The following is a 24,142-nucleotide window of genomic DNA, read 5'->3' as shown; positions in this document are numbered from 1 at the left end:
TGTTTCTGTGACTGAATCGAGGAGTGGTCCGGTGCTGTAATTGCATACCATAGGTCTGAGCAGATCATGCATTGTATAAATGTCTCCTTTACCTCTCACTTCTGACACTGCCGCATCGCTTTTGCTGGATAGTTGGCGTGCTTGTAGCCAGTCAGTTTAGCCAACGTGAAATATTTTTCCTCCTCTTGGAGCAAGTCAAATAGGCAATCTCTGCTCTATACAGCAATATAACAGAGGTAGTTCTCATCAAGCATAGAATAAGTATATGGCACACCCGAAGCTGCATTCAAAGTATCTTTGTAAGCAATGACTTGCCCTTTCTCTGGTCTCTAGTTAAGGGAAAGCTGCAATCCCACAGCCATTGAAGCCAGTTGTATTAAATAATGAGACGAGTGCCTACACCATGCTATGTCTTTTTCCCAGGAAGACGTACGTACACACTGTCCGGGCAAGGAGCAGAAAGAACCAATTGCAGTATTGAAACTAAGCAATAAACATGCAACCATGAACAGCGCCTTCTTCTCCTTCTAAAATAACAGCAACATTTTAAGCGTGTTGCTTATACCTGCCTCTCCTCTATCACTTTGACAACTTCTAACATTCTAACAAGTTAGCTCTGTTCTTTAAGAGTAAAGTGGAAAACCTCTACAGCTCCTTGCTCTGCAATAAGGCCAGAGCCCTGTGTGGAAACATGTGATATTTTACATTAGTATAAGCAACAGCGATTTTGGCTGTGGCATCCATTTCGTTTCCTTCATAATTCTTTCCTCCACTGCTTTTCACCCTGCTTGTGTCATCAACTTTAGTTGACCTCTTTCGACATGGCTCAGCAATGTATGCGCTGGGGGGTTTGTAGCTGCCGGTGCAGCTGGAGGCTATCTATTGATCATTTACTGCTGCCATAAGCATTCTTGCGCCCCCTCCCTATTTGCTGACCAAGTGGTCATCCATCTGCCCTTGTTTGCCATAGCTATTTCTGTGTCTAAGCTTGTTCTTTCCATATGCTTATATTGCAACAAAACTGTATATAAGGACGATGGTTTGTACGTTCAGTGTACCTCCTCCTACAATACTTGAGTGTTGTGAGGACGTGGTCCAGCTCATGAGCGATTGATAAACTTGTTGTTTTTACTTCAACTCCAGTGCCTATCTCTTTTTGTTAGACTTTGGACCTGTGGACGAGAGGCTGAGCCTGCATCAGTGTGCTCACTTTTGGGTACATTTCCACAGTTGGTTGCCTGGCACATGAGGCCCCATTGGAGACGCGGCCATCAAGGAGTGGTCTCGACGGAGGATCGAAAAATTACTGAGGATGCCCTGCATGAGAAGACCCTTGTCTTTGCAGACCGACGGGACTTTTCCGGTTTTCCCGATTTGACCCTCCGGGTGGTGGCTGGTCAACAACTGGGCCTTTCTTTGGCGTATTTTGAAGTGCCCATTAGGTCGACCAGAGATCGGCAGGTGGGAGTTGGAGATTTTTGTTTGGTAAGGTCGCTGAAGCGGCACTGTTGATTTGCTTGGTTTCGTTTTTTTGGGTTGGTATTCATTCTTTCCACAGACTGAAGGCAGTTAATGTGGAGATTTTTCTCCTTTTGGAATATTTGTTTGGTGGAGTAATATTTTACATATACTTGTGAAAACATGCCTGTTCTCAGCACACTTCGTAAGTGGTGTTGCTGCTCTTGTGGGTTACTAAGAATGCTTTAGAACAAAGTCAGCCGTCTCCCCCAGAAGGGAGGCCAAATAGAGAGATGCATATTAAATATGGTATTTGTCCCATAATGTACGGTACATTGTCGAACAAATACACAAAGAAAGAGTCTGATTTACAATGGCCAGTGAATGGTCATTCGATTTTAAGAAAGTTCAGTATGCAGAACAGTGTTTATTTAAAAGAAAGGGCAGACAGGATATGTTTGATTGTGTGCGTATGTGGGATAAACAAGTGCGAGAAAGAGTGAAGAGAGCGGAAGCTATAGCAGAGTAAACGCAGCGGAAGATGATATGTCAGAAAGGGGGTGAAATTAAAAGACTAAGAAATGAAGGAAAGAATAGAAAAGGAAGATAGAGAACGTCGATTAGTGGTAAATGGCCAGTGTCCTATTAGACGCCCTATCTATCCACTACTTAATACCCCTCAGGATGATTGCATCCTATTAGAACGACCCTCACCCCTGTATATATTTCCCGCTCCCAAGTGCTCCTGAGGATGAGGTTTCTGATGCGGAGCTCTCTTCCTCAGAGGATAAAGATAAAGACAAGCAAGTTGGGCGACAGACTCGCTCTACTTTGACTAAAGCAGAAAAAGATACATTAAAAAGCACTGCTAAAGAGGAAGCTTGTTGGACTACTACAGCGACGATCCTTAAAATATGGTTCAATCTTGGAAAGATATAGACCAGTTATATTTCGTAGAAAAGTTCTGTTGGGAGGTAATATATGGGTGGCGGCCTTCTTTCTGACGAAACAGAACCAGCTGATTGTAAGAGGGCGGGTCTGATAAACAGGCGTGGAGGCGGTAGTGGTGGTTTAAAGGAAACAGGTTTATTGAATACAACGGATGAGGTAATGGGTGTAGGTAGGGAATCTTCGGACTTGTCGTCTTCTTCTTCCTCTGAGGTCCCGGGGAGGTCTCCGGCGATGAAAGGGCTCGGGCGGTTTTCGTCAGGTCTTCAGGACGTGGCGGTTTGCCCCGGTGGCTCATAAGAGAAGGGAGATAAAGGAGGGTATCGTGAGAACTCTAAAATAAGTTTATGAGACAGCAGTAATACCGTCACCACACCTTTTGTGACTAGGGACAAAAAGAAACCTGAAGGGGTAACGTGTGGGGAAAGGGAAAGTGGGAGAAAATAGTGATAAGGGAAATTCAGGATATTGGCGGAAGCTATATTGTGCCTAGGCAGGTACTGAGTGCTCATAAATACGATCAGTCGCAGAGCTTAGGGCAAGACTCGACAAACGTGTACCGTGTCAAAAAGAAATAGGGCTGTCAGGATGAACCGTATTATCAAGATCTTTAAACTACCCCGTACGGATACTAGTGATTTGGTTTTACCCAATTGAATAGTGCCCTTAACTAGCAACGGTCATAAACACTCAATTTCCCTTCCCGTGTCTTCTTCCACCCACTTCCCAATACAATTTCCCTTGAGTCGGTATCACTCACCAAGCCTGCCGTAACTCTTCCTAGAGTCACGGCCGCTCTCCAGCATCCACCGGACACCACCAGTCCTCGCACCAGCTGTCGTCTTCGACGTCCTGTTCGGGGCGGAACTGGGTCTCCTCGGGTCCCGCGTCTTCGGTCTCCTTCTCGGTACTCCTTTCTCCGTCTTCAACGTGGACGCTGATTGTTTCCACCCTTGCGTTTTTATGGCGTTCTGTTATTCGTTCTGCCGTATCACCTCCGGGTTGATACTCCTCCCCTTCCGGGTTACGGTACTCGGCGTTCTCGCTTTCCTGAGAAGAAACAGTAAAGGATCGTGGGTGTTGTAGTCCATTGTTAGTCCACGGTAAGGTACGATTGTCGTCCAAACCGGCTACTTCCTCACATCCCCTTTCCCTTGCTGTCCCTCTACTAGAGTCTGTACATTGGGGATATTGAGATAAGTAGTCCGCGTTGCCTTGTTCCTTTCCTTTTCTGTGTTTGGTTTGGAATCGGTATGGTTGTAGGGAGAGAAACCATCTAAGTACCCTTTCGTTATGGCCCTTATTTCTGGCTAGCCACTCTAAAGGGGCATGATCAGTAAAAAGCATAAACTCCCTCCCTTCCAGATAATACCGCAAGGATTCAATGGCCCATTTGATGGCTAGAGCCTCTTTTTCAATAGTTGCATAGTTTTTCTCGCGAGGGAATAATTTGCGGCTGATATACAAAATCGGTTTCTCCCCCTGTTGTGTTTCCTGTGAAAGAACTGCTCCCAGACCTTGGTCAGACGCATCGGTCTGCAGAATAAAAGGTCTAGAATAATCAGGACTAATCAGCACGGTATCTGAGGTTAGTGAGTGTTTCAAAGTGTTGAATGCCCTTACTACCTCAACCGGGGGAACTTCTAGGATTTTTTCAGTTTGACTGTTTTTCTGCAGCAGATCCGTTAAAGGAGCAGCCAGCTGAGAGACATTAGGGATGAATCTTCTATAATACCCTAACAACCCATAAAAGGCTCTCAAATCTTTCTTTGTTCTGGGGAGGGGTATTTGTGAAATGGCTGTCAGTTTTGATTTCTGTGGTCTTATCACTCCCTCTCCTAGTAAATAACCCAGATATTTTACCGTCTGGGCAGCCAAATGGCTTTTGGCAGGGTTTATTCTCAATCCATATGACCCCAGGGTTTGGACCACTTGAGATAGATGTGAGAGATGTTGTTCCCAGCTATCACTGTATATCACAATGTCATCTATATAGGCCCCAGCATAGTTGGTATGTGGCCTCAATACAATATTCATGGCTCTCTGAAATGTTGCTGGCGCCCGTGTAATCCAAAAGGCATTACCTTGAACTGATATAATCCATCTGGGGTGGAAAATGCAGTTTTTTCTCTGTCCTCCTTTCTGAGAGGTATTTCCCAGTAGCCCTTACATAAATCTAAGGTACTAATATACTTGGCTCTCCCTATCCTCCCTACCATTTCATCCACCCGAGGGAGGGGGTAGGTATCAAAGTCAGAAATTTTGTTTACTTCACGGAAGTCAATGCAAAATCTTACTGACCCATCTGGTTTTGGCACCAGTACTATGGGTGAATTCCATTCGCTCCTGGATGGTTCAATAATGTCCATTTCTAGCATGCTTTGTATTTCTTCGCGTATTACCTGCCGACGTGCTTCAGGTATACGATAGGGTCTCAACTTAACTCTTTTCCCCGGTGGAGTTTTTATGACATGTTCGATCAAAGTAACCCTCCCTGGTTGAGTGGAAAAGACATGGGACAGAGTTTGCAATTTTTTTGTCAGCTCTTCTGTCTGAGTGTTTGATAATTCAGCATCAATACTCTGTTGAAACAAGGGGGTAGAGGATTCTATCATATGTACTGTTGTTGGGGCGGGTCCTTCCCATTTTTTAAGCAAATTAATGTGATAGATCTGGGTTACATGTTTGTTGGCATCTGTTTCGATGCGATAAGAAACAGAAGTAACCTGTGCAATGACTTTATAAGGACCCTGCCATTGTCCTAACAACTTTTGATCTGATGTAGCCATCATGAGCAATACAAGATCCCCTACCTGAAAGGATCTATTCTTAGCCCCTTTGTCGTATTGCCCCTTTTGGTCACTTTGGGCGTTCTCCAAGTTGGTACGGACAATATCTCGGATCTGTCTCAAATGTGTTTTTAACTTTGAGACATACTCCGGAAGAGGTTTAGTATTGTCCGGCTCTTTTTCCCATTGTTCTACAGCCATATCAAGCAAAGTACGGGGTTTGTGTCCGTACAATAGCTCAAAGGGAGAATACCCTGTACTTCTCTGTTCCTTACATCTAATGGCAAAGAGTGCTAAGGGAAACTTGTCCTCCCACTTTCGGGCTTCTAGCGCCAATAATTTTTTTAGTGTGGTCTTAATGGTGGAGTTGTATCTTTCCACCAAGCCATCGGTTTGTGGGTGGTAGGCTGCTGTTTTAATTTGTTTCACACCCAACTGAGCACAAATTTCTCTCATCATTTTCGACACAAAAGGAGTTCCCTGGTCTGTTAGGATTTCTTTTGGAAATCCTACCCTGGCAAAAATACCAATCATAGCTTTTGAAATATTAGTCGTATCTGGTCGTCTAAGGGGTACTGCTTCTGGAAATCGAGTAGCATAATCCACCAGTACTAAGACATAACGACAACCACTACGGGAAGGCAACAGGGGTCCTATTATGTCCATGCCTACTCGACTAAATGGCTCATCAATAACAGGAAGGGGACGCAAAGGAACTCTGGGAGGTTGGTATCGACTATGTTTTTGACAAATCGGGCACTCCCTACAATATCGTTTCACCTGTTGATATATTCCTGGCCAAAAAAAACGCTCTAGGATAGTTTTCTCCGTTTTCTCTGCACCAAAATGCCCCCCCAACAAATGGCTATGTGCTAGATACAACACTTTATCTTGAAACAATTTGGGGACTAACAACTGTGCTTTTTGACTGGGACCCCCTTTTCTGTATAGCAAACCCCCTTTAACAAAGAAGTATGGACATACGTGTTGTGGCTCTTCACTGTCATGGGCTTTACTCCATGCTTCTTGTAGTATAGGATCCTCTCTCTGAGCCGCATGAAAATTCCTGTCTGACTCCCAGGGATTCTCTTCAGGGATTACCGGCATAACTATGTGACCCTTCCCTTTCTCTGCCCGTCTTTGCCTTTTACTTTTCCGTTCTTTAGACAGGGGCCACTCCTTCCCAGGGTCGGTGGAGAAGGGTGCAGTTGACAACCAATTGTCTTCGGACCTAGGAGAACTTTGTAGCAGTTCAGTCAACTTGGGGTAATCATTCCCTAGGATTATTTGTTCCGGCAAACGTGATATAAGCCCCACAGTCATGGGAGTACCCTCGTCCTGGGGAATGTTGAATTTGTACTTGAGCAGTAGGGTAGGGTTTTGTATCCCCGTGAACACATTTAATAGCCACCATTCCCTCTATGGGTCCTAACGTATTTCCCAAATCCTGAGGTCTCACTACGCTTTGTAAACACCCCGTATCCGCTAAAGCAGTTAAAGGTTGTCCATTTACTGACACAGTACATCTATACGGGGGTGTTGTTCTTTCTTTAGGGGAACAGAAGTAATTTCGAACCATTCCTATCTCCATAGGTTCTTCCTTCTGTGGACAAAATCTTGCTATATGGCCCATTCCTCCACACTGAAAACGCTGTGGACCTGCAGGTGGGGGTCTTATAGGGAATGGAGCACTCAAAGGGGGAGGGCTTGGAATGAAAGTCAAGGTTTCAGGTTTCTTGGGCGTAGTAGGCCGGGGATGCCTAATTCCAGTATGGTTTCCGGCTTTCCCTGTAGTCTCGTCTCTTCCTTTTTGGAAGTCTAATGCTCTATGATAAGCGCTTGCTATTTCAACAGCTGTTTCTAGGGTAAGGTTCGCCTGTTGTCGCACCCATCTTTGAATTGGGGGGTGGAGCGATGTCAGATATTGTTCTAGATAGATCTTGGCCATGATTCCGTCCTTGTTGGTAGTAGCAGGTTTAAGCCAACGATCCGTCATATCTTTCACTCGGAAATATAAAGCACGTGGGGTTTCCTGAGGGCCTTCTTTCATCTGTCTCAACTTCACCCTGTATGTCTCTTCATCTATACCTAATCTTTCCAGGATACACTTTTTAATATCAGCGTAAGGGACCGCACCTTGTAATGTTGCTGCCTGATACGCAGCTTGTAAGTCACCTGATAACAAAGGTCCCAAATATTGGCCCCACTTGTCCGCCGGCCAAGAGGCAGCAGTGGCCATTCTCTCAAAATTATTAAAGAAAAAATCAGGGTCTTCTCCTGCTACATATCTCTGTAGTACAACTGAAGGTAGAGTGGTAGGGCCTTTTTGTTGTCCTAGTACTTCAGTAAGTTTACCCATAGCAGCCTCATGGGTTTGTCCTTGACCCGAAATAACTTTTTGAATCTTTTCCCGGTCCTCTTCAACGACATTTAGAAATCGTTCCATGATTTTTCCCAGGTGTTCCTGATTTTTGGCCATCTTTGCCATGGCGGCCTCCATCTTGCCTTCAGATCCCACTTCTGACACCACTTGTAAGAGGGCGGGTCTGATAAACAGGCGTGGAGGCGGTAGTGGTGGTTTAAAGGAAACAGGTTTATTGAATACAACGGATGAGGTAACGGGTGTAGGTAGAGAATCTTCGAACTTGTCGTCTTCTTCCTCTGAGGTCCCCGGGGAGGTCTCCAGCGATGAAAGGGCTCGGGCGGTTTTCGTCAGGTCTTCAGGACGTGGCGGTTTGCCCCGGTGGCTCATAAGAGAAGGGAGATAAAGGAGGGTATCGTGAGAACTCTAAAATAAGTTTATGAGACAGCAGTAATACCGTCACCACACCTTTCGTGACTAGGGACAAAAAGAAACCTGACGGGGTAACGTGTGGGGAAAGGGAAAGTGGGAGAAAATAGTGATAAGGGAAGTTCAGGATATTGGCGGAAGCTATATTGTGCCTAGGCAGGTACTGAGTGCTCATAAATACGATCAGTCGCAGAGCTTAGGGCAAGACTCGACAAACGTGTACCGTGTCAAAAAGAAATAGGGCTGTCAGGATGAACCGTATTATCAAGATCTTTAAACTACCCCGTACGGATACTCGTGATTTGGTTTTACCCAGTTGAATAGTGCCCTTAACTAGCAACGGTCATAAACACTCAATTTCCCTTCCCGTGTCTTCTTCCACCCGCTTCCCAATACAATTTCCCTTGAGTCGGTATCACTCAGCAAGCCTGCCGTAACTCTTCCTAGAGTCACGGCCGCTCTCCAGCATCCACCGGACACCACCAGTCCTCGCACCAGCTGTCGTCTTCGACGTCCTGTTCGGGGCGGAACTGGGTCTCCTCGGGTCCCGCGTCTTCGGTCTCCTTCTCGGTACTCCTTTCTCCGTCTTCAACGTGGACGCTGATTGTTTCCACCCTTGCGTTTTTATGGCGTTCTGTTATTCGTTCTGCCGTATCACCTCCGGGTTGATACTCCTCCCCTTCCGGGTTACGGTACTCGGCGGTCTCGCTTTCCTGAGAAGAAACAGTAAAGGATCGTGGGTGTTGTAGTCCATTGTTAGTCCACGGTAAGGTACGATTGTCGTCCAAACCGGCTACTTCCTCACACTGATCTAAACGTTGATTATAAGCAGTTGGTAGATAGGACTTGCCTTTTTTCAGATATACCTGATACGATTAGGCGATTAGTTAAATTACGAAATGAAACATTACATTTACACAAGGAGTAAGAATTAGCTAAAAAGAGTAATGTAGTAGAAGCAGGTCAATCCAAGGTGGAGAAAACATATGTTCCGGTGAAAGAAGGCAATTCCAACAGTAATAAAGTTACTTTGAAACCAATGCGTGAAGCCGCACCCATGTATGTCCTCCCGAAGGGTGCAGGAACAAATGATGATAAAACTTCGATGATGCCAAGGGATAATTTATATATAATTGGTTTAATACTCCTTGAAGTAGAGCAGATGTTATGGCTTTTAAGGCTGCTTAGCCCGACACTCAGAAAAACCCAGCCGCCTTCTATGAGGAGGTGGAAGGAGCCATCAGCTCTTTTACTATGACCTTGCAAGACATAGATATGTTCTTTGGGCTTATACTGCCCCCCTGACATGTGGAGAACAATACGTAAAATAAATGACGCTATGGTATTTGTTGATACCTGGGAGGAATTAAAAAGAATAGATACAGACTGGGAACCTGCTCAGAAACCTCAGCAGGAGATATTAGATCTCCCTAAAGCTATTGTGACTAAATTAAAAACCCTCATACCTCCCAAGAAAATGGATTGGACTACGTTAGAGTCTTGTAAACAGAAAAAGGATGAGTCAGTCTCTTATTTCTTTTGAAGATTTGAGGAGACATTCCATAATTTTAGCGGCCGGTCATTAGCCAATGATACGGATAATCATTTGTTTGTCAACAAATTTGTCGCTAATATGTTACCGGAAATAGCTAGTCGCTTAAAGGCTAGAGAGAGTTCTTGGACCACTTCTTCCCCAGTTTCCCTTTTGACCATGGCCCAATATTATGAGGGACAGGAACAAGAAGCGAAAAGCAGGGAGGATAAGAAGGTTAAAGACTTAAAGACAAAAGTTATGAAGGCTCAAGTATATGGTCCACCATTTAGGGGAGGTGGAAGAGGCGGACGTGCAATGTATACACCTGGAGCGCTCACTCTTCCTTGAGTAAATGTATCTCCTGATCAGTGTGCCTATTGTAAAGAGACTGGGAATTGGCCTTCTGAGTGCCCTTTTTTGCGAGGTCAGCAGTACCAGCGGGGAAGGGGAGGTATGAGAGGACGCCCAGGGAATTCAGGGAACAGAGGAGGTGCAGTTGCTCGTCCCAGGTTTGAGGCAGTTGTACAAGGGCCAAATTACTCCGATACTTTAGATAGACGAAATCAATACCAAATGTCTGATTATTCTGCTGATGCATTTGCAAATTCCGATTACGCATAGGGATGCCTAGGATGGGGTAAGGGACCAGATTAGGTGCCAGTAGATCAAATGGGTCCTTATGTTGATTCAAATGTCTTGGGATCTACTGATTGGTTTCTGGTTGACACAGGGGCTACCCATAATGCTCTGTCTAAAAGATTGGTTCCTAGGATTCCTTTGTCCGGCACAATGATAACTTTGATAGAATTCGATGGAACACCTACTCCTAGTCCGCTAGCACAGCCACTTGAATTCGGACTTGACAAATGCACTACAACATGCCCATTTTTGCTTTCCGCTAACACGCCGGACAACATTGTGGGTATCGATACGCTTAAATATTTTCATGCTACAATACGTTATTCTCCGGAAGGTGTGCATGTTATATTGAATGACAATTATCCAATGGTTGAGAGGTCCTGTCTTTTCAATGAGGATGCGCTCTGGCGTCCCTAGCTTGTACTCTGTTCATTCTAACCCAGCGAGACTGGTCACCTACTGAGTCAAGCTAACTAGTTGAAAGTTTCTAATGCCTTTATAAACTTCTGTTCAGGTTCATGCCTCAAACAAATATTTCCCTCCATGATGGTAGGTGACATCCAATGTTATTTACTCCCACTAAATTGTTCTAGAACATCTGAAACATGACATCGCCGGTCTTTTGAAAAAATCAGTCTGCAGATCCTAAAACTTCGGTCAGGTCAGCTATCAACATATCTGTAACCTAGCCTTTCCTCTGGCAGATCATGGCACTGGAGGACAAGATGCAGCTTCATCAGTACTTTGAACTTGAATACCTGTTCAGGATTCAGACCTGCAAGGGGGCAGAATCATAATCCATAAATAAAGATTGAAAAAAGCAGCTACTGTACACCTTAGCCCTGCTATGACTTACAACACTGCCCATCTCCTAATTCTGCTACAAAGGATGAAGCAATAGGTAAGCATAACTGGACCAGCTCTCTTGTCAGTGTCATAGTTCCTCACTAACCACCGTCATAATTAGGATGAGGTCTGACAAATCATATGTACAGCAAATTAAGAGTGACCTATCTCAAAAATCATTTTTGTCATGTCAGAACATTATTTCAATAGCATAATTGCAAACTGGACACAGATGACATGCAAACTCACTTTTAGTTAGGCTGCACAACATCACCAATATGCCCATTTGCTTTAAGCTATGCCCTTCTCTAAATGAAGGAGAGCATCCTCTGCATGAATGGCGCCAAAATCGAGATCCTTCTGATGGGAGTAGAGGAACCTGACAAATTACCCTTTGACTGACCCTACTTTATCCTTCTTTTGAAAATACGAAATTTGACACAGACCTTGCCTCTTTGCTTCAAATTCATACAATAGTGTGAGGTAGCAATCCCCAACTGTCCCTACTCTGCACAATCTTGCCACTACTCCAATCCAACGAACAGGTGGAGTTGAACTATGATCATGACACAACTCGATTTCTTTAGAATCCATAGAATAAGGCTGCTAGACTTTGCATAAACCTCCTCAACTTCACAATGTTAAACCCTTATTAAACGCTCTCCGCTGGCTCCCAGTAGATGCCGGGATTAAAGTAAAAATCCGGTTCTCTGTCTGCAGAGTCCCAGTAATACCTACAGAAGCGGTCACTTTATTATTTCTAGAAGGTGCCATCAACTGTTAGTCCTACTGGAGAATGAACCATAAAGGTAGATTGTCTCAGTTCTAAGACCTTGTTTTTGGAGTGCCTTTAGCCACATCTTAACTCACACACGTGGTTCAGGACCTCTTGAAAACTTAGCTAATTAGACTTGCCTTCAACTCCATAAAGCACACTTACAAGGCACAGGGGCGTGACCGAAGGTTTCTGCTATTTACTACTATTTAGTAGATGTACTGCTATTTATCCAATCAAGTTCCATTGCTACCTACTTTCCCTTTTCATGTGTGTGTATAACTTGACTGCACTGTGAAGGAACCTAATGGTAATACTTACCACTTCATGAAGAAAGAAAATACAATTCGGTGTCAGAACCCAAAATTCACCCCTCTGCTTGCAGGCATAGGCACAGTGAGAATAACCCCCACGTTGCATAGGTGCTCATTGACCGCAGCAGACAGCGTAAGCAGTTGTCTGTACTCAACACAAAAATTGGTACTAGAACAGACAGCCATTGTTTCCATCTCTGAGATTTGGAGGTGGCCAAATGCAGATGCCTTTGTGATGGCCCAGAACAAGGAATGCAGTAGTTTCACCTCATGGGTGGGCAGAGATTCTAGACCTGCCAAATATTTCATAGTGGACTAGTTGTGGCAGATTCTGTATACACTATCCCAACCTCCACTACGTATGCAAGGCCTTCAAAACTTCATGTACAGCCCAAACCTGACCTCCAGAGATCCGGTTCTTTGACATTCTGTACCTCAGGGCCGAAGGACGCCATTTACGTCTCCTAATGCTGGACTTTCTAATAGTGTGCTTGGTGGGGGGGATCCACCATCTCTTTTGATAGATGCTCAATATTCCTGCCTCATTACACAGGTGCTACCTTGATGTTCTGTACCATTTTGATCATCATAAAATGGTGCTGTCGTTGTTTTCTTCCTTAGTCCAGTAGATGTTATCTGAATTTGACCTAAATAAGATCTATTTTCTGTTCTCCTTTTTATGTTCTAAAACGTTCTTGGCTGAGTAGGTGCTACACGGCGTTGATTTTAGTCTCCCTTTTAGATTCTACCTGGACAGAACCGAGCATGTTGTTGTTTAATGAGCTTTGAATTGTTTTAGCTATGCATGGAGGCATGTGTGTGCCCTACACAGCACAATCCTACCTACAAAACAAAAGCAGGCTGTCTATGGAACTCTTGCCAGTGCTGGGGCATTGCTGACATCAGGGCAGCAGCTGCAGTGTGGCATATGGTTGTGACGGGGCCAGTAAACCCCGTTTTGGCTTTCCTTTTCCTCCTAGCCAGGTAGCAAGGAGGGAGTCACTCCTTTTTATTATTATTCCTTACATGTATTAAACAGTGGCCCCTTACTGTGCCTTTGATCAGAATACACTGGACCATGCAAATGAGAAGCTGGAGGGAAAGGGGGTGTGGCTGTAGGGCTGAAGCTCACGTTAACAAAATACTATCCCATCACATGCAGCAAAACCATGTCCTGGACCCTTCCCAAAACGGCTTCAGACCAGGTCACAGCACTGAGTCGGCTCTGTTGACCACTACGGAGCACCTTCGAGGTATCCTGGACGCCGGTCAAAGTGCCGCGCTGATCCTGTTGGATCTCATCGCGGCCTTTGACACGGTCTCACACAACATCTTGCTGAAACGACTTGAGGCCATTGGGATTGCCGAATTAGCTCTTGAATGGTTCCAGTCCTTCTTAAAAAACAGGTCCTTTCGAGTTTCAGCCCCACCCTACATCTCTCAACCCCATTCCATCGGACAAGGAGTCCCCCAGGGGTCGGCGCTTAGCCCATCCCTTTTTAATCTATACGTCCAGCCTCTCGCAGTGTTGGCAAAAGAGTGGGACGTCACGCTGGTGTCGTACGCTGACGACACACAGCTGGTCATCACACTCTCAGAAGGCCCATCACCTTCGGCAACCAAATTCAGAGATGGCCTCGCAGCAGTCGCACAGTGGATGACACTCAACTGCTTGCAGCTAAATGCCGGGAAAACGGAGGTCCTTCTCCTGGGAAAAAACCCCAGCCATTGGAGCGATCACTGGTGGCCCTCTGTGCTTGGCCCCACCCCCCTGCCAAAAGATGTTGTCAAAAACCTAGGTGTCTGGCTCGACCCCTCACTTAACTTTCAGTCCCACACGAAGAAAGTGGCAGCTACATGTGTGGGTCTAATGAGGAGCCTCAACCCTATACTTGGATTCTTTGACTCCAAAACCCGCCAGCTCATCATACAATCTATGATCCTTGCCCGGCTGGACTATGCCAATGTCTTACTCTTGGGGGCAAACAAAGCTGAACTGGCAAGGCTGCAACGTATCCAGAACTCAGCCGCCAGAGCAGTAGTTGGTCTCCCACGTAGATGCTCTGCCAGAGCCACCATCCGCAACCTGCACTGGTTGCCAATTGAATCTCGTATTCACTTCAAGGCCCTGACCATGGCATTTAAAATTCTCAACTCTGATTGTCCTGAACTCCTACGCCCGCTTCTGGTACCCTACACTCCCCAGCGCACCCTGCGCTCACTGGGACAGCACCTCGTGATGGTCCCCCGAACTAAGCTCTGTAGAACGGGTGGACGTTCCTTCAAAGTCTTAGGGGCTAAACTATGGAACTCCCTACCTCCACACATCCGTACCCAAACCAATCTGATCGCTTTCCGAAAGGAACTCAAAACCCATCTCTTCTCTGTCATCTAATTCCTCTGTTGGTTCCCCCCTCTCCTCTGGTACTGGTTAGGTTAGCGCCGGGACGCTCCGTTGCTGGGGCAGCTGTTGCGCTTTAACAAATAAATAACATAACATAACATAACATTGAAGCTGATCTCTACAGCGAAGTAGGGAAGGGCCCTAGGGTAAATCTTATATGGGGTGTTGGAGCAAACAGAGGCGTGGTAGAGCTACAGGGTCATTTTTATTTAAATCAAAGTTGAAAAAAGTAACACTATCAAAATAAAATCAGCAAAATGTTACCATTTAAAACAAATGTTTAAATAATGAGTGAATGTTTGTAGCAAAGAATTAATATTCACTTTCAAACCATCGTCGTCATAGTTCAACAATATATCACATGTATAAATCACTGTATAAAGATCTGAAGGCTTCCTGAACTAGCATTGGCGAAGCCAATAGGTCTGGCTTTTGGGGCATATTGGCTTTGCCAATACATTTTAGCCATGCTCTGCAGCATCCCAGATGCTGTGCAGCATGGCTTAGTAAGCAAAAAAAAGCCTATCGTGTAAATGTGTAGGTGCGTGCAGCACACGTTCACAAGCCTACGAAATTGCACTTTTTTTCCTTTTTATTTGCCGATCCAACTCGTATTTATTTATTTTTAATATTTTGGAAAGTGGGGGGCGATAGCAACACAGTGAGAAAGTGAGCACTACACATATGAGAGCCTACAAAATGATGCTTTTGTTTCCTTTTTATTTACCGATCAAAATGGTAGGTTTTGTTTGAAAAGCATTGGGAGGGGGCAACAGAGTGTGAGAGAGAGAGAACAACTTGGAGCTGAGGGGGGAGAAGCACATGTGCAAGAAAGCAGGGGGGAGCACACAAGCACGAGCACATCACGGGGTGGGGGAGAACCACACGGGCGTGGGAGAGCAGTGTGGAGGTGGGAAGAGAAGCACAGTGAGGGGACAGCTGGAAAACACATGCACTATTGTAGAGTGCCTAAACAAAAACGAAAAGTACCACCTGCAAAAGCAGGCATTGTAGGACATAGCAATGTATTCATGCTCCAGAAGAGGGATAAACAGAAAAAGAGTTAGGGAAGCCAACACTCGCTATAAATATATATATTTTCTAAATGAGTGACAGTGAAGCCAGCCAGTGGTAAGCCGTGCGTGGAATCAAAGCCCACTGTAAGCTAATAATACATCTCGCACGCGCTTTTTAGCAGGCAACACCTACAAATAAAGTTGGTTTCAGTTGGGCACGCACGTCATGAGGACAGATGGCATCTGATGATGTGAATTCCTCTTGCAGAAAGTGATAGCTTTTTTAACTGCTCTTTTATAATGTTTATACTGTTATCACATTTCTTGGAAATTAACAGTGCGCACTGATAAGATAGAAAGCCAAGAAGTATTGTAGCATAGTACTATTGGATCAAACTGTCTGTGCTCTCACTAACCATGTCACAGAGGAGATCCGATCCCTACTGCTGCCCTAGAAGGCAAACATCCTTTTCCACGCAGTCTTTTCCACGCATGCCTTATCATGCATGCCTTTCTCATGCATGCCTTTATCACGCATGCCTTTATCACGCATGCCTTTATCACGCATGCCTTTATCACGCATGCCTTTATCACGCATGCCTTTATCACGCATGCCTTTATCACGCATGCCTTTATCATGCATGCCTTTACTATGCAGATGCCTTTAGCAAGCGTGTTTTAAGAGAATATCATTAATATCATAAACTCTTTGTGTATTTATTGTGTTTAATGCATAACATGTCACATTATGGCCTATCCAAACCAATCTGGATTTGAGAACTAGACCTAGGGAAATAGGACAGTTCAAGGGTAGATAAACGTATTAGCACAGTTGACGAAAGGTACCCGTATAGAGCTGATCGCATGAACTTTATTCTGATCAACAGATAGATCCACTGATCAGGTAGCACCTGCCTACTCTGCTCGCTGGGATGCTTGATAGTTAAGGCAGCGTATCTATAAGGTGATACTCAGTTGCTTCCAAATGAGTAGGTACACTCCCTCAATTTTGTGGTGGAACACGAGAAAATCCCTGTTGCCCTGTCCTTGTCCGGCAAAGAATTATTATGCTCTGGCTTTGGGTAAAGCAGCTCCTCACAAAATGAAAGCAGATCCGTTGCAGATATTTTGTAAAGGCTTTCAATTAGCTGTGGAATCAAAAGAAGCGCTTTGTGGATTTTGGAAACTTTTCAAGTGTATAAGCATATAAACACAAACATTCCGGATGTGAAGACCTTGTGACTGTGTGGGTAGATCTGCCTTTCTAGCCCGGTTACACCCTGAATAGATGAGATGATTGTTTTTTTTGTGAAGGAGCAGTAATGGTCCAGTGTCCAGACCGCCCACTCTGGTGGTACTGGATATGTGCTCCCGGTTGACTTGATGACCACAGAACAGGCTTTGGGTGGGGAGCGGAGAAGCCAACTGGCAAGCGCAGAGAACTGAATGGCCTTGGGCTAGAGTTGTGCTTGGAAGACCCATGGCGGCCCACATATCTCGAGACCACACACATCAGATCAGCATTTGCAGAGGGAATAGTTTTGTTTAGCCTTGATGCAAGTACAATGCTCTTACAGACCTTTTTTTCTTCGTTTTTCCGGTGCTCTGACAACCCTTTAACACCGTGTTCATGTTGTCTTTTTCTTTTCAGCCAACTCTTTATCTGGCAAGCGCACAATGCCTTGTTTATCATTTGCTGTCTGCTCAAAGTATTTATCTGCCACATGTCCGAAGAGGAACTGCAGCTTCACTTTACCTATCAAGAGAATTCACCTGGATCCTATGGTAAGGACACAGTCTCATGCCCCAAAAACATCATTGAAAAAGTAGTGGTTTGTAGCAGTGGGGGGTGCGCCTGCTCTTTTAGAAATCACTTAACCATATTACATTATTAGTGGGTTTAACACGTGCAAGATACCAGAGCTGGTGAAGTGTTTTTGTTAAACCTGTTCCAGGGCCTGGAAGTATGGTAGTATCACCAGCACAGCCTATTTCCAAAGCTGAATTTGAATAGTTCTCATTTTTTAACTCACTTCATGTATAGGAAAGAAAGCTTGAGTGGCGCATTCTGTACAGAAATGAAACTTGCAACAGTTCCCTGCGGAATTTCAATATTAATAATTCTGAGGGGAAGAGTACACATTCAACGCTCCTGGCTTTTGAGAGTTCTGTGCAACCCACTGTGGGAATGCAAACAGTCCCTTTAAATGTGGTGTGGGTTACCTTCTTATCAAGTATGACAGTGTTCCTTGAGCCTAAGCACCGAATTTCTGCCCCAAAAAATGAAAAGAATGGCATATGTTCTACCAAGCTGAAGCGGCCCGCGGATGCGGTTGATACTGACGACTGCAGGTATCAGTGGGGACACGTGACCATTTTGCGCGGGACGTGTGATGTGCAAGTTAGGTGAAGACTGGTTTCCTCATCAGCCCTGAATAGGTTGGCAACAAAACATGTTGGCCTTTCGTCTTTGAAAATGGTCAATCACATGCCATTCTTTTAATCTGTGGATGCTCACGGCACCAAATAAAAGTTATATTTCGCAAGTGAGTTGTACCCCATTTTAACTTCGAGAACTGAATTTCTCTTTTCACATGAGGGACCAGTGGGTACTGAGTGACACAAGCACGTACAGTGCGTCTATACACGTCTTTACTGATTTTCTATTGTTTTGATTTTCTCACCTCTGAGTAATTTGAACACACACTTTTTTCCTTTATGGTCATGGAAGTTACCGATTATGATAACGTGAGCAAACTGTTGAGTACCAACCAGCAACTCCCTTGGTGATGCTTACGTGAGGTACTGTCTGACCTCTCTCACACTTTTTACTATTTTTGACACTAATCTTTTGTTGTTTCAATTTTGCTTTTGACGTTTGTATGAAATGTGGTGTATTGACTTATATTTTTTATTGAACAATTGGACTAGCAGGTTATTGGCAGTAAGTTCGTCCTGTGAGGGAAGTTTAATGTCTTTAGAAACTGCCCCTATGTCTTAAAATTTAAGCCACTTTGAAATGCTTCCCCACCAACTAATAGGCTTCAAGCACTAATAAGATGCATTGTCATCATGGAGCCAAGGACACCATCATCCCAATAGAGGAACTGCAGTGTTTATAAAGCGCGAACAATCAACCCCAAGGGGATATCACGGCATGATAGATTATATATATATATTGTGTTACAGAGACACTGGGGAAGAGTCCAAAATCGGCAATTAGTCAGGTAAAAGCCAGATTGTAAGCCTTTTTCTGAAGCTAAGAGTCGGCTATATGGCGGAGGTCCAGGGGTAGCTGATTCCAATGGTTTGCCCCAAGATGGGAGAAAGATCGACCCCTCGCTCTAACTTTTTTGGACCGTGTGGATTTAGCCATGGCTAAGTTGTTGGATCTCAGGTTTCTTGAGGGGATATAAAGCTCAATTTTGCCATGAACAATCACCGGGCCAGTGATATTTAAAGCTCTGTGAGCATGGCAAAGACTTTACATTTTACCCATTTCTGGTTAGGAAGCCAAAGAAGGGATTTTAGGCTGGCCGAGGTGGAACTATATCTGTCTTTATTACATATGAGCTTTGCCGCCATATTTCGAATCAGGTGGGTAAAAAGGTAGTCGGCCATTCCCATGTATAGGTCATTACCAAAGTCCAATCTACTAATTACAGGGACTTGGACTATAGTCCTGCGCCAACCTACTGGGATCCAGTGGCAGAGTTTTTAAAGAGTTTGAGCGGGCCATAACATTTGCGGCATGTGGAAGTAATTTGCTCCTGCATAGTCAAAGACTCATCAATCAAGATACCCAGATTTTTGACTGCTTTTTTTGGCTTAAATGCAGGTCCCGAAGATGCTGGCCACCTTGATGAGTTCCAGATCAGATGGGCACCTCCAAATAATAAAATTTCAGATTTTTACGCATTTAGCTGTAAGCAATGTCCTCTTATCGGGCTGGCAACCTCAGTGAGGCATCCAGAAAGATTCTGTCAAGTGTCATCTTGTTTCTCCCCTATGGAGATGACTAATTTCGTGTCATCAGCATATGAGCATATCTGGAGTCCCCACATACGAACCAGCTTTGCAAGGGGTGCGAGGTACATGTTGAATAGAGTAGGACTTAGAAAAGAGCCTTGTGGTACCCTGCATTTAGAGGTGTGTGGAGAGGATCGTACTGTGTTCAGCTGGACAGACTGGGCAGACTGGGTCCTTTTTATTCAGGAATGACCCGAACCAACGTAGGGCAGAAGAATGAAGCCCTGCCTCGTGAAGTGTAGATATTAGTTAACAAAGCGAAACAGTGTCAAATGCTGCGTAAAGATCAAGTCGAATCAACAGCAACACCTTTGCCCTGATCTGCCTTGAGTCTTATATTGACCACGACGGCCAATAGAGTGGATTCGGTACAATTTAAATCTTTACAAAAGATCTGCCTTTGCAGCATTTTTCATACTGGTAGAAGGTTCATGTATATGAAGAGAAGGATTGTGTTAACCCGTTTTAAGGCCTGGTGCAGTGATCATACATCTTTGCCCCACCTTGCAATGCCAGAGGTAAAGGTGACTCATATCTGTAGTGATGGTGAACCTAATGCTAAAGATGGCCACGTGAAAGCAACAGGCATCTTCAGGAAGGGTCACAGAAATGCAGAACAAACCCAGGTCGAGGCCGAGGGCCGAAGAACCAGACATTCAGACTGCACTGCCAAGAGGCAGAGGGGAGCAGGATCCAAATTCAGAAAGACATGAAGTAGGAGTTACAAGAGTCTAAAAATATGCAGGCAAAAAACAGGGGCAAAATGTGCAATTTGTTTGGACGATAAAAACCTTGATAAAAAGTACAGACACATAGTAGCTTCTGTTCTATGGGATGGAAATCTTTAAAAAGGGGAGAACAAAAACTTGCCTAAAGGAAGTGTTGGTTGCAGGATGGGTTGGGATCGGGTTACTGACACGAAAGGTAAAGGAGGTGAAAGGTGAAGATAGTGGGAAGGACTTCACAGACTTCTTGATAGAGAAAACCATGGATGACCGGGACAGGCCGGAAACAGTCTATACTGGCACCACATATGTCCTGAGAAGGAAATGCTGCCATTATGCTCCAAATCTTGGCACTGAGGGGCGGAACATAGGCAGTAGAGGTAAGGTACATTTGAGAATATAGAATGCGGCCATAGCATCCGGACAAACCCCATTATCAAATACCCCAGACGAGAACGCGGTTTGCAGCGGTCTCTTCGAGCACCACGTCAACCCAAATGAGGAAATCGGACTACGACAGAGTTCACTTGGCTCGGTAAGATCTAAATATCAATAGACTTTCAATTGTTTGTTTTTAAATTCTTAGTTCATTTGTTTATTTTCAGAACCAAGAAAATAAACAAGAAACACACGGGTTGGAAAAGAAAGACGTCTCAGATTTGAGGCATCATTGTTCTGAATAACTTGGTAGGACCATACATGTGAACCATGAGCTCTGAGGGGATACAGGACTCCACATTAAAAAACATTCATGACTGAGATGCTTCAAGAACAGTGCACCCTTCCACTCTTTAGAGAACTTGGAGGCTTAGTCTTGGGGTTGGACCTTTGATTTAGGACATTCCCCTGTCGACAGAGAGTTTGGGAAGTACGAGACGGCACTGATTCCTTTAAGGACCGAGAGCAATCTTAGAGCTCCTTTATTTTGTGACCTCGAGGTGGCTAAAGACTTACACTGGACAGGCTGTGGAGAGGACAACAGGGTGGTTTATGTAACTAGGAGGAAAGATTTCAACTGACGGAAAAGAGAAAGTGGCATCATAGTGCGGAATCATGAAGTGGGTCCCTGAGTGTATCACTTGCATTTAATGCTGTGTCATTTACACGCCAGTGCCTCTGTTTGTGGCAGGGCTGAATCAGCCTTCAATTTTTCTAAGATAAATTAGATGAGAAGTAGTAAAATCAATAATCCGTGCTGTTAGACCGCAACAAGTTCTCGTTATAGAGCCACAAATGTAAGGTAAGCACGTGCAGTAAATGTTTAACGTGAAAGCTAGTATAGAAAATGGACATAACAAAATAGATCCGAGCCACAGATGAAGGCGAAAGAGGGTCACATAAGGAGGTAGAGAGAGACAATCTAAGGACATGGTAAGCGATGCAGTGCTGGACCGAGTGAGCTAAACAGAATGAAAGTGTGGCACACCATGAGTGTGCAGAAATGGGAAACAAATTATTACAAATATAAAAATTTTAAAAAATGCTTGTATTGCTAGCAATGTACTATGTATGCGTTGGTGAAAATCAATATATATTTCTGGCCAGGAAATGTAGTTAGATCCAAATCGAATAAGAAACATAATCTGAGTCTGGTTTGTAGTGTGTGGTTTCTGATGTAATTCTGTTTGTCAAAACAAATCTGTTTGAATTGTAGGATGTTGACTTGTAAGGTTGAATCTTACATTACAATTTCTTTCCAATAGAAACAAGCACAGAATCTGAAGATCTGGTTGAGGAGTTGTTATGCTGCCTCATACACCTCATTGTTGAAGTTCCTCTTCTGTAAGTGCCAGAATTTCATTGGATTTTAATTCCGAACATGTTTGAAGAAAATAGCTAAAAATGTCTGGTTAAAGTTTTAATTTGGGCGCCAATAGGAACACTTAAATAGAATTTCTCTTGCACCAGGTAGTGATGCCTACTTATTTCTCGATCAGCCACAGGTATGAGAATCTCAAATTGTGTGCATGTAAATGCATACTTATCGAGTGCTAACCTAATCAGAGCAACAGAGCACTGTGCAAGGCCCAAAGCCAAGATTATGGTACAAGTTTAGTGTGGGTGGGGGGAATTGATGGGCGGGTCAGGCTTTGCAGATAGAGAAGTATATGTATCTATGCAAGGTGAGGAGATTTAATGTTCTTTAAGAACTACAGGAGGATGGTGCAGTTCTGATGGTTATGGTGCAGGCGGTCCCAGGAATGAGTGCCTTTGATGTACAAGGCCCATTTTCAGGTCTTTAATGTCTTACATTTTTTCAAATCATTTCTGATTCGGGTATATGGCTCTCAGGAGCAGCACAGTGCTCTATACTAGCTGCATTTTTAATCTACAAAAAACAGAGTGATGGAAGGAATGCTTGTACTCATCTCAGCCACTGGCGATCGCCTGGAGCCGCTTTCTAGTCCACGCTAGACCGGCACTTGCTGTAGGCAAATCAGTCTTGGCCTGGTTTAGATCTCAGTGAATGGGTTACTCCATCACAACGGTGACCGGTATCCTGTTTGCCGAAATATAAATCACATAGGATATAATGGGATTTATATTTTGGCAGACGGGATATCGGTCACCGTTGTGATGGAGTAACCCATCTCCCAAGATCTAAATCAGGACCTTGATTTCTGTTCTAATAGGAACAGTAGAGCTCACACTGCCTTACCAGTGAGGTATGGCTTGAATCCTGTAGCACAGTGAGCAAGGGACCCATGGCAGGGCACATTTGTTGCACGTAGCATGTCTACTGAAAATGTAACCATGTGATAGAATGAATGCTTGAATTAGTCTCAGGCACTGGTGATCTCTTGGGCCACATTCCAGTGCTTCTTCTCTAGCACTCTTGACATCGATCTGCATATGCAAATCAATCTTGGTCCTGCTCCTATAGGAAAAGCCCAGTCTGACCTGCCAAGCGAGGTACCCTCCAGGCAGGAACATAATCAAACCCATGATGCTTGCAGCCTACCATAGCCCTGCTATCTCATTTTTTTCACAAAAATCAATCATGGATGACTCACCCTCAACTCAAATAAAGCCTTTGAACTCTGAATTCCTTCTCATCCCTCTCCCTAACTTCACAACCATGCTCTCAGCCTAAAATGTTATCAAGCCGCCATTGACTAAGCCAGAACCCTGACTGTGTTGCTGAATAAGAACCTCTACCTGCAATCTAACCAAGTAGGCATGAGTAATTAAGAAGGTGAAATGAATTCAAGTATTCCATCCATTGCTTTTTGTTTTCTTTAGAGCTGCAGTTTAAAAGCACTATAGTCACACGTGTCAAGGAAAAATGCATTTGCCCGGTAATAAAACCTTCTTTTAAATAATAAGTCACACCTAAAATGTGGCTTGTAAGCTTATGGGGCAGGATGCGTAATATATATTTTTTAAAAGCGTCACACTATGCATTTGAAATAGGTGAACTCACAATGACTAAAGGCCTAAAAGCTATTTTGAAAATCTGATTTAAAGGTGAAGTCCAATTGTTTTAGAGGATAAAGTAAGTTTCTAAAAATTGGTTGCCTGAACCAGAACTACCTTAAAATCAGTTCTTCCACTCATACCTCCAGAGGCCAATACACATTCCTAGCTGGTGTTACTATCCTGCCTGTAAGGAACTGACCAAGCAGCAGGGATTATCTATCAAGAGGAGGCAGGGAACAGATGTCAGAACAAAGCACAGCCTTAACACTATCTGATTTGACTTGGAGATGCCAAATGGAGCTGTTCTTAATCATTTCCAAGACCTCCTATAGAACCCTTGTCTAATAGGGAATCATAGGACCAGGGTGAGGCGGCAAATCCATCCCAGCAACAAAGCGACCTCGATGGCTACGAACTCCAGTGTGGGCGTGGGAGTAGGGACGACCGTGACACC

At 44.3% G+C, this 24,142-nt stretch overlaps 1 protein-coding gene across 2 annotated transcripts in view; it reads left to right on the top strand.

Moving 5' to 3' along the window:
- Positions 1-24,142, top strand: part of DYM (dymeclin) — a 1,096,728-nt gene that overhangs the window by 232,063 nt on the left and 840,523 nt on the right. For both annotated transcript variants that reach the window (XM_086960369.1, XM_086960370.1), the window contains exons 5-6: positions 17,166-17,299; positions 21,972-22,050. In XM_086960369.1, coding sequence (XP_086816495.1) covers positions 17,166-17,299; positions 21,972-22,050 — 213 coding nt within the window. The remainder of the gene's footprint in view (positions 1-17,165; positions 17,300-21,971; positions 22,051-24,142) is intronic.

This window comes from Lissotriton vulgaris, chromosome 3_1 (genome assembly GCF_964263255.1).
Source record: "Lissotriton vulgaris chromosome 3_1, aLisVul1.2, whole genome shotgun sequence".
Lineage (NCBI taxonomy): Eukaryota > Metazoa > Chordata > Amphibia > Caudata > Salamandridae > Lissotriton > Lissotriton vulgaris.
Note: the sequence above shows the minus strand (reverse complement) of the source record. Positions and strands in the feature narration are given on the sequence as shown.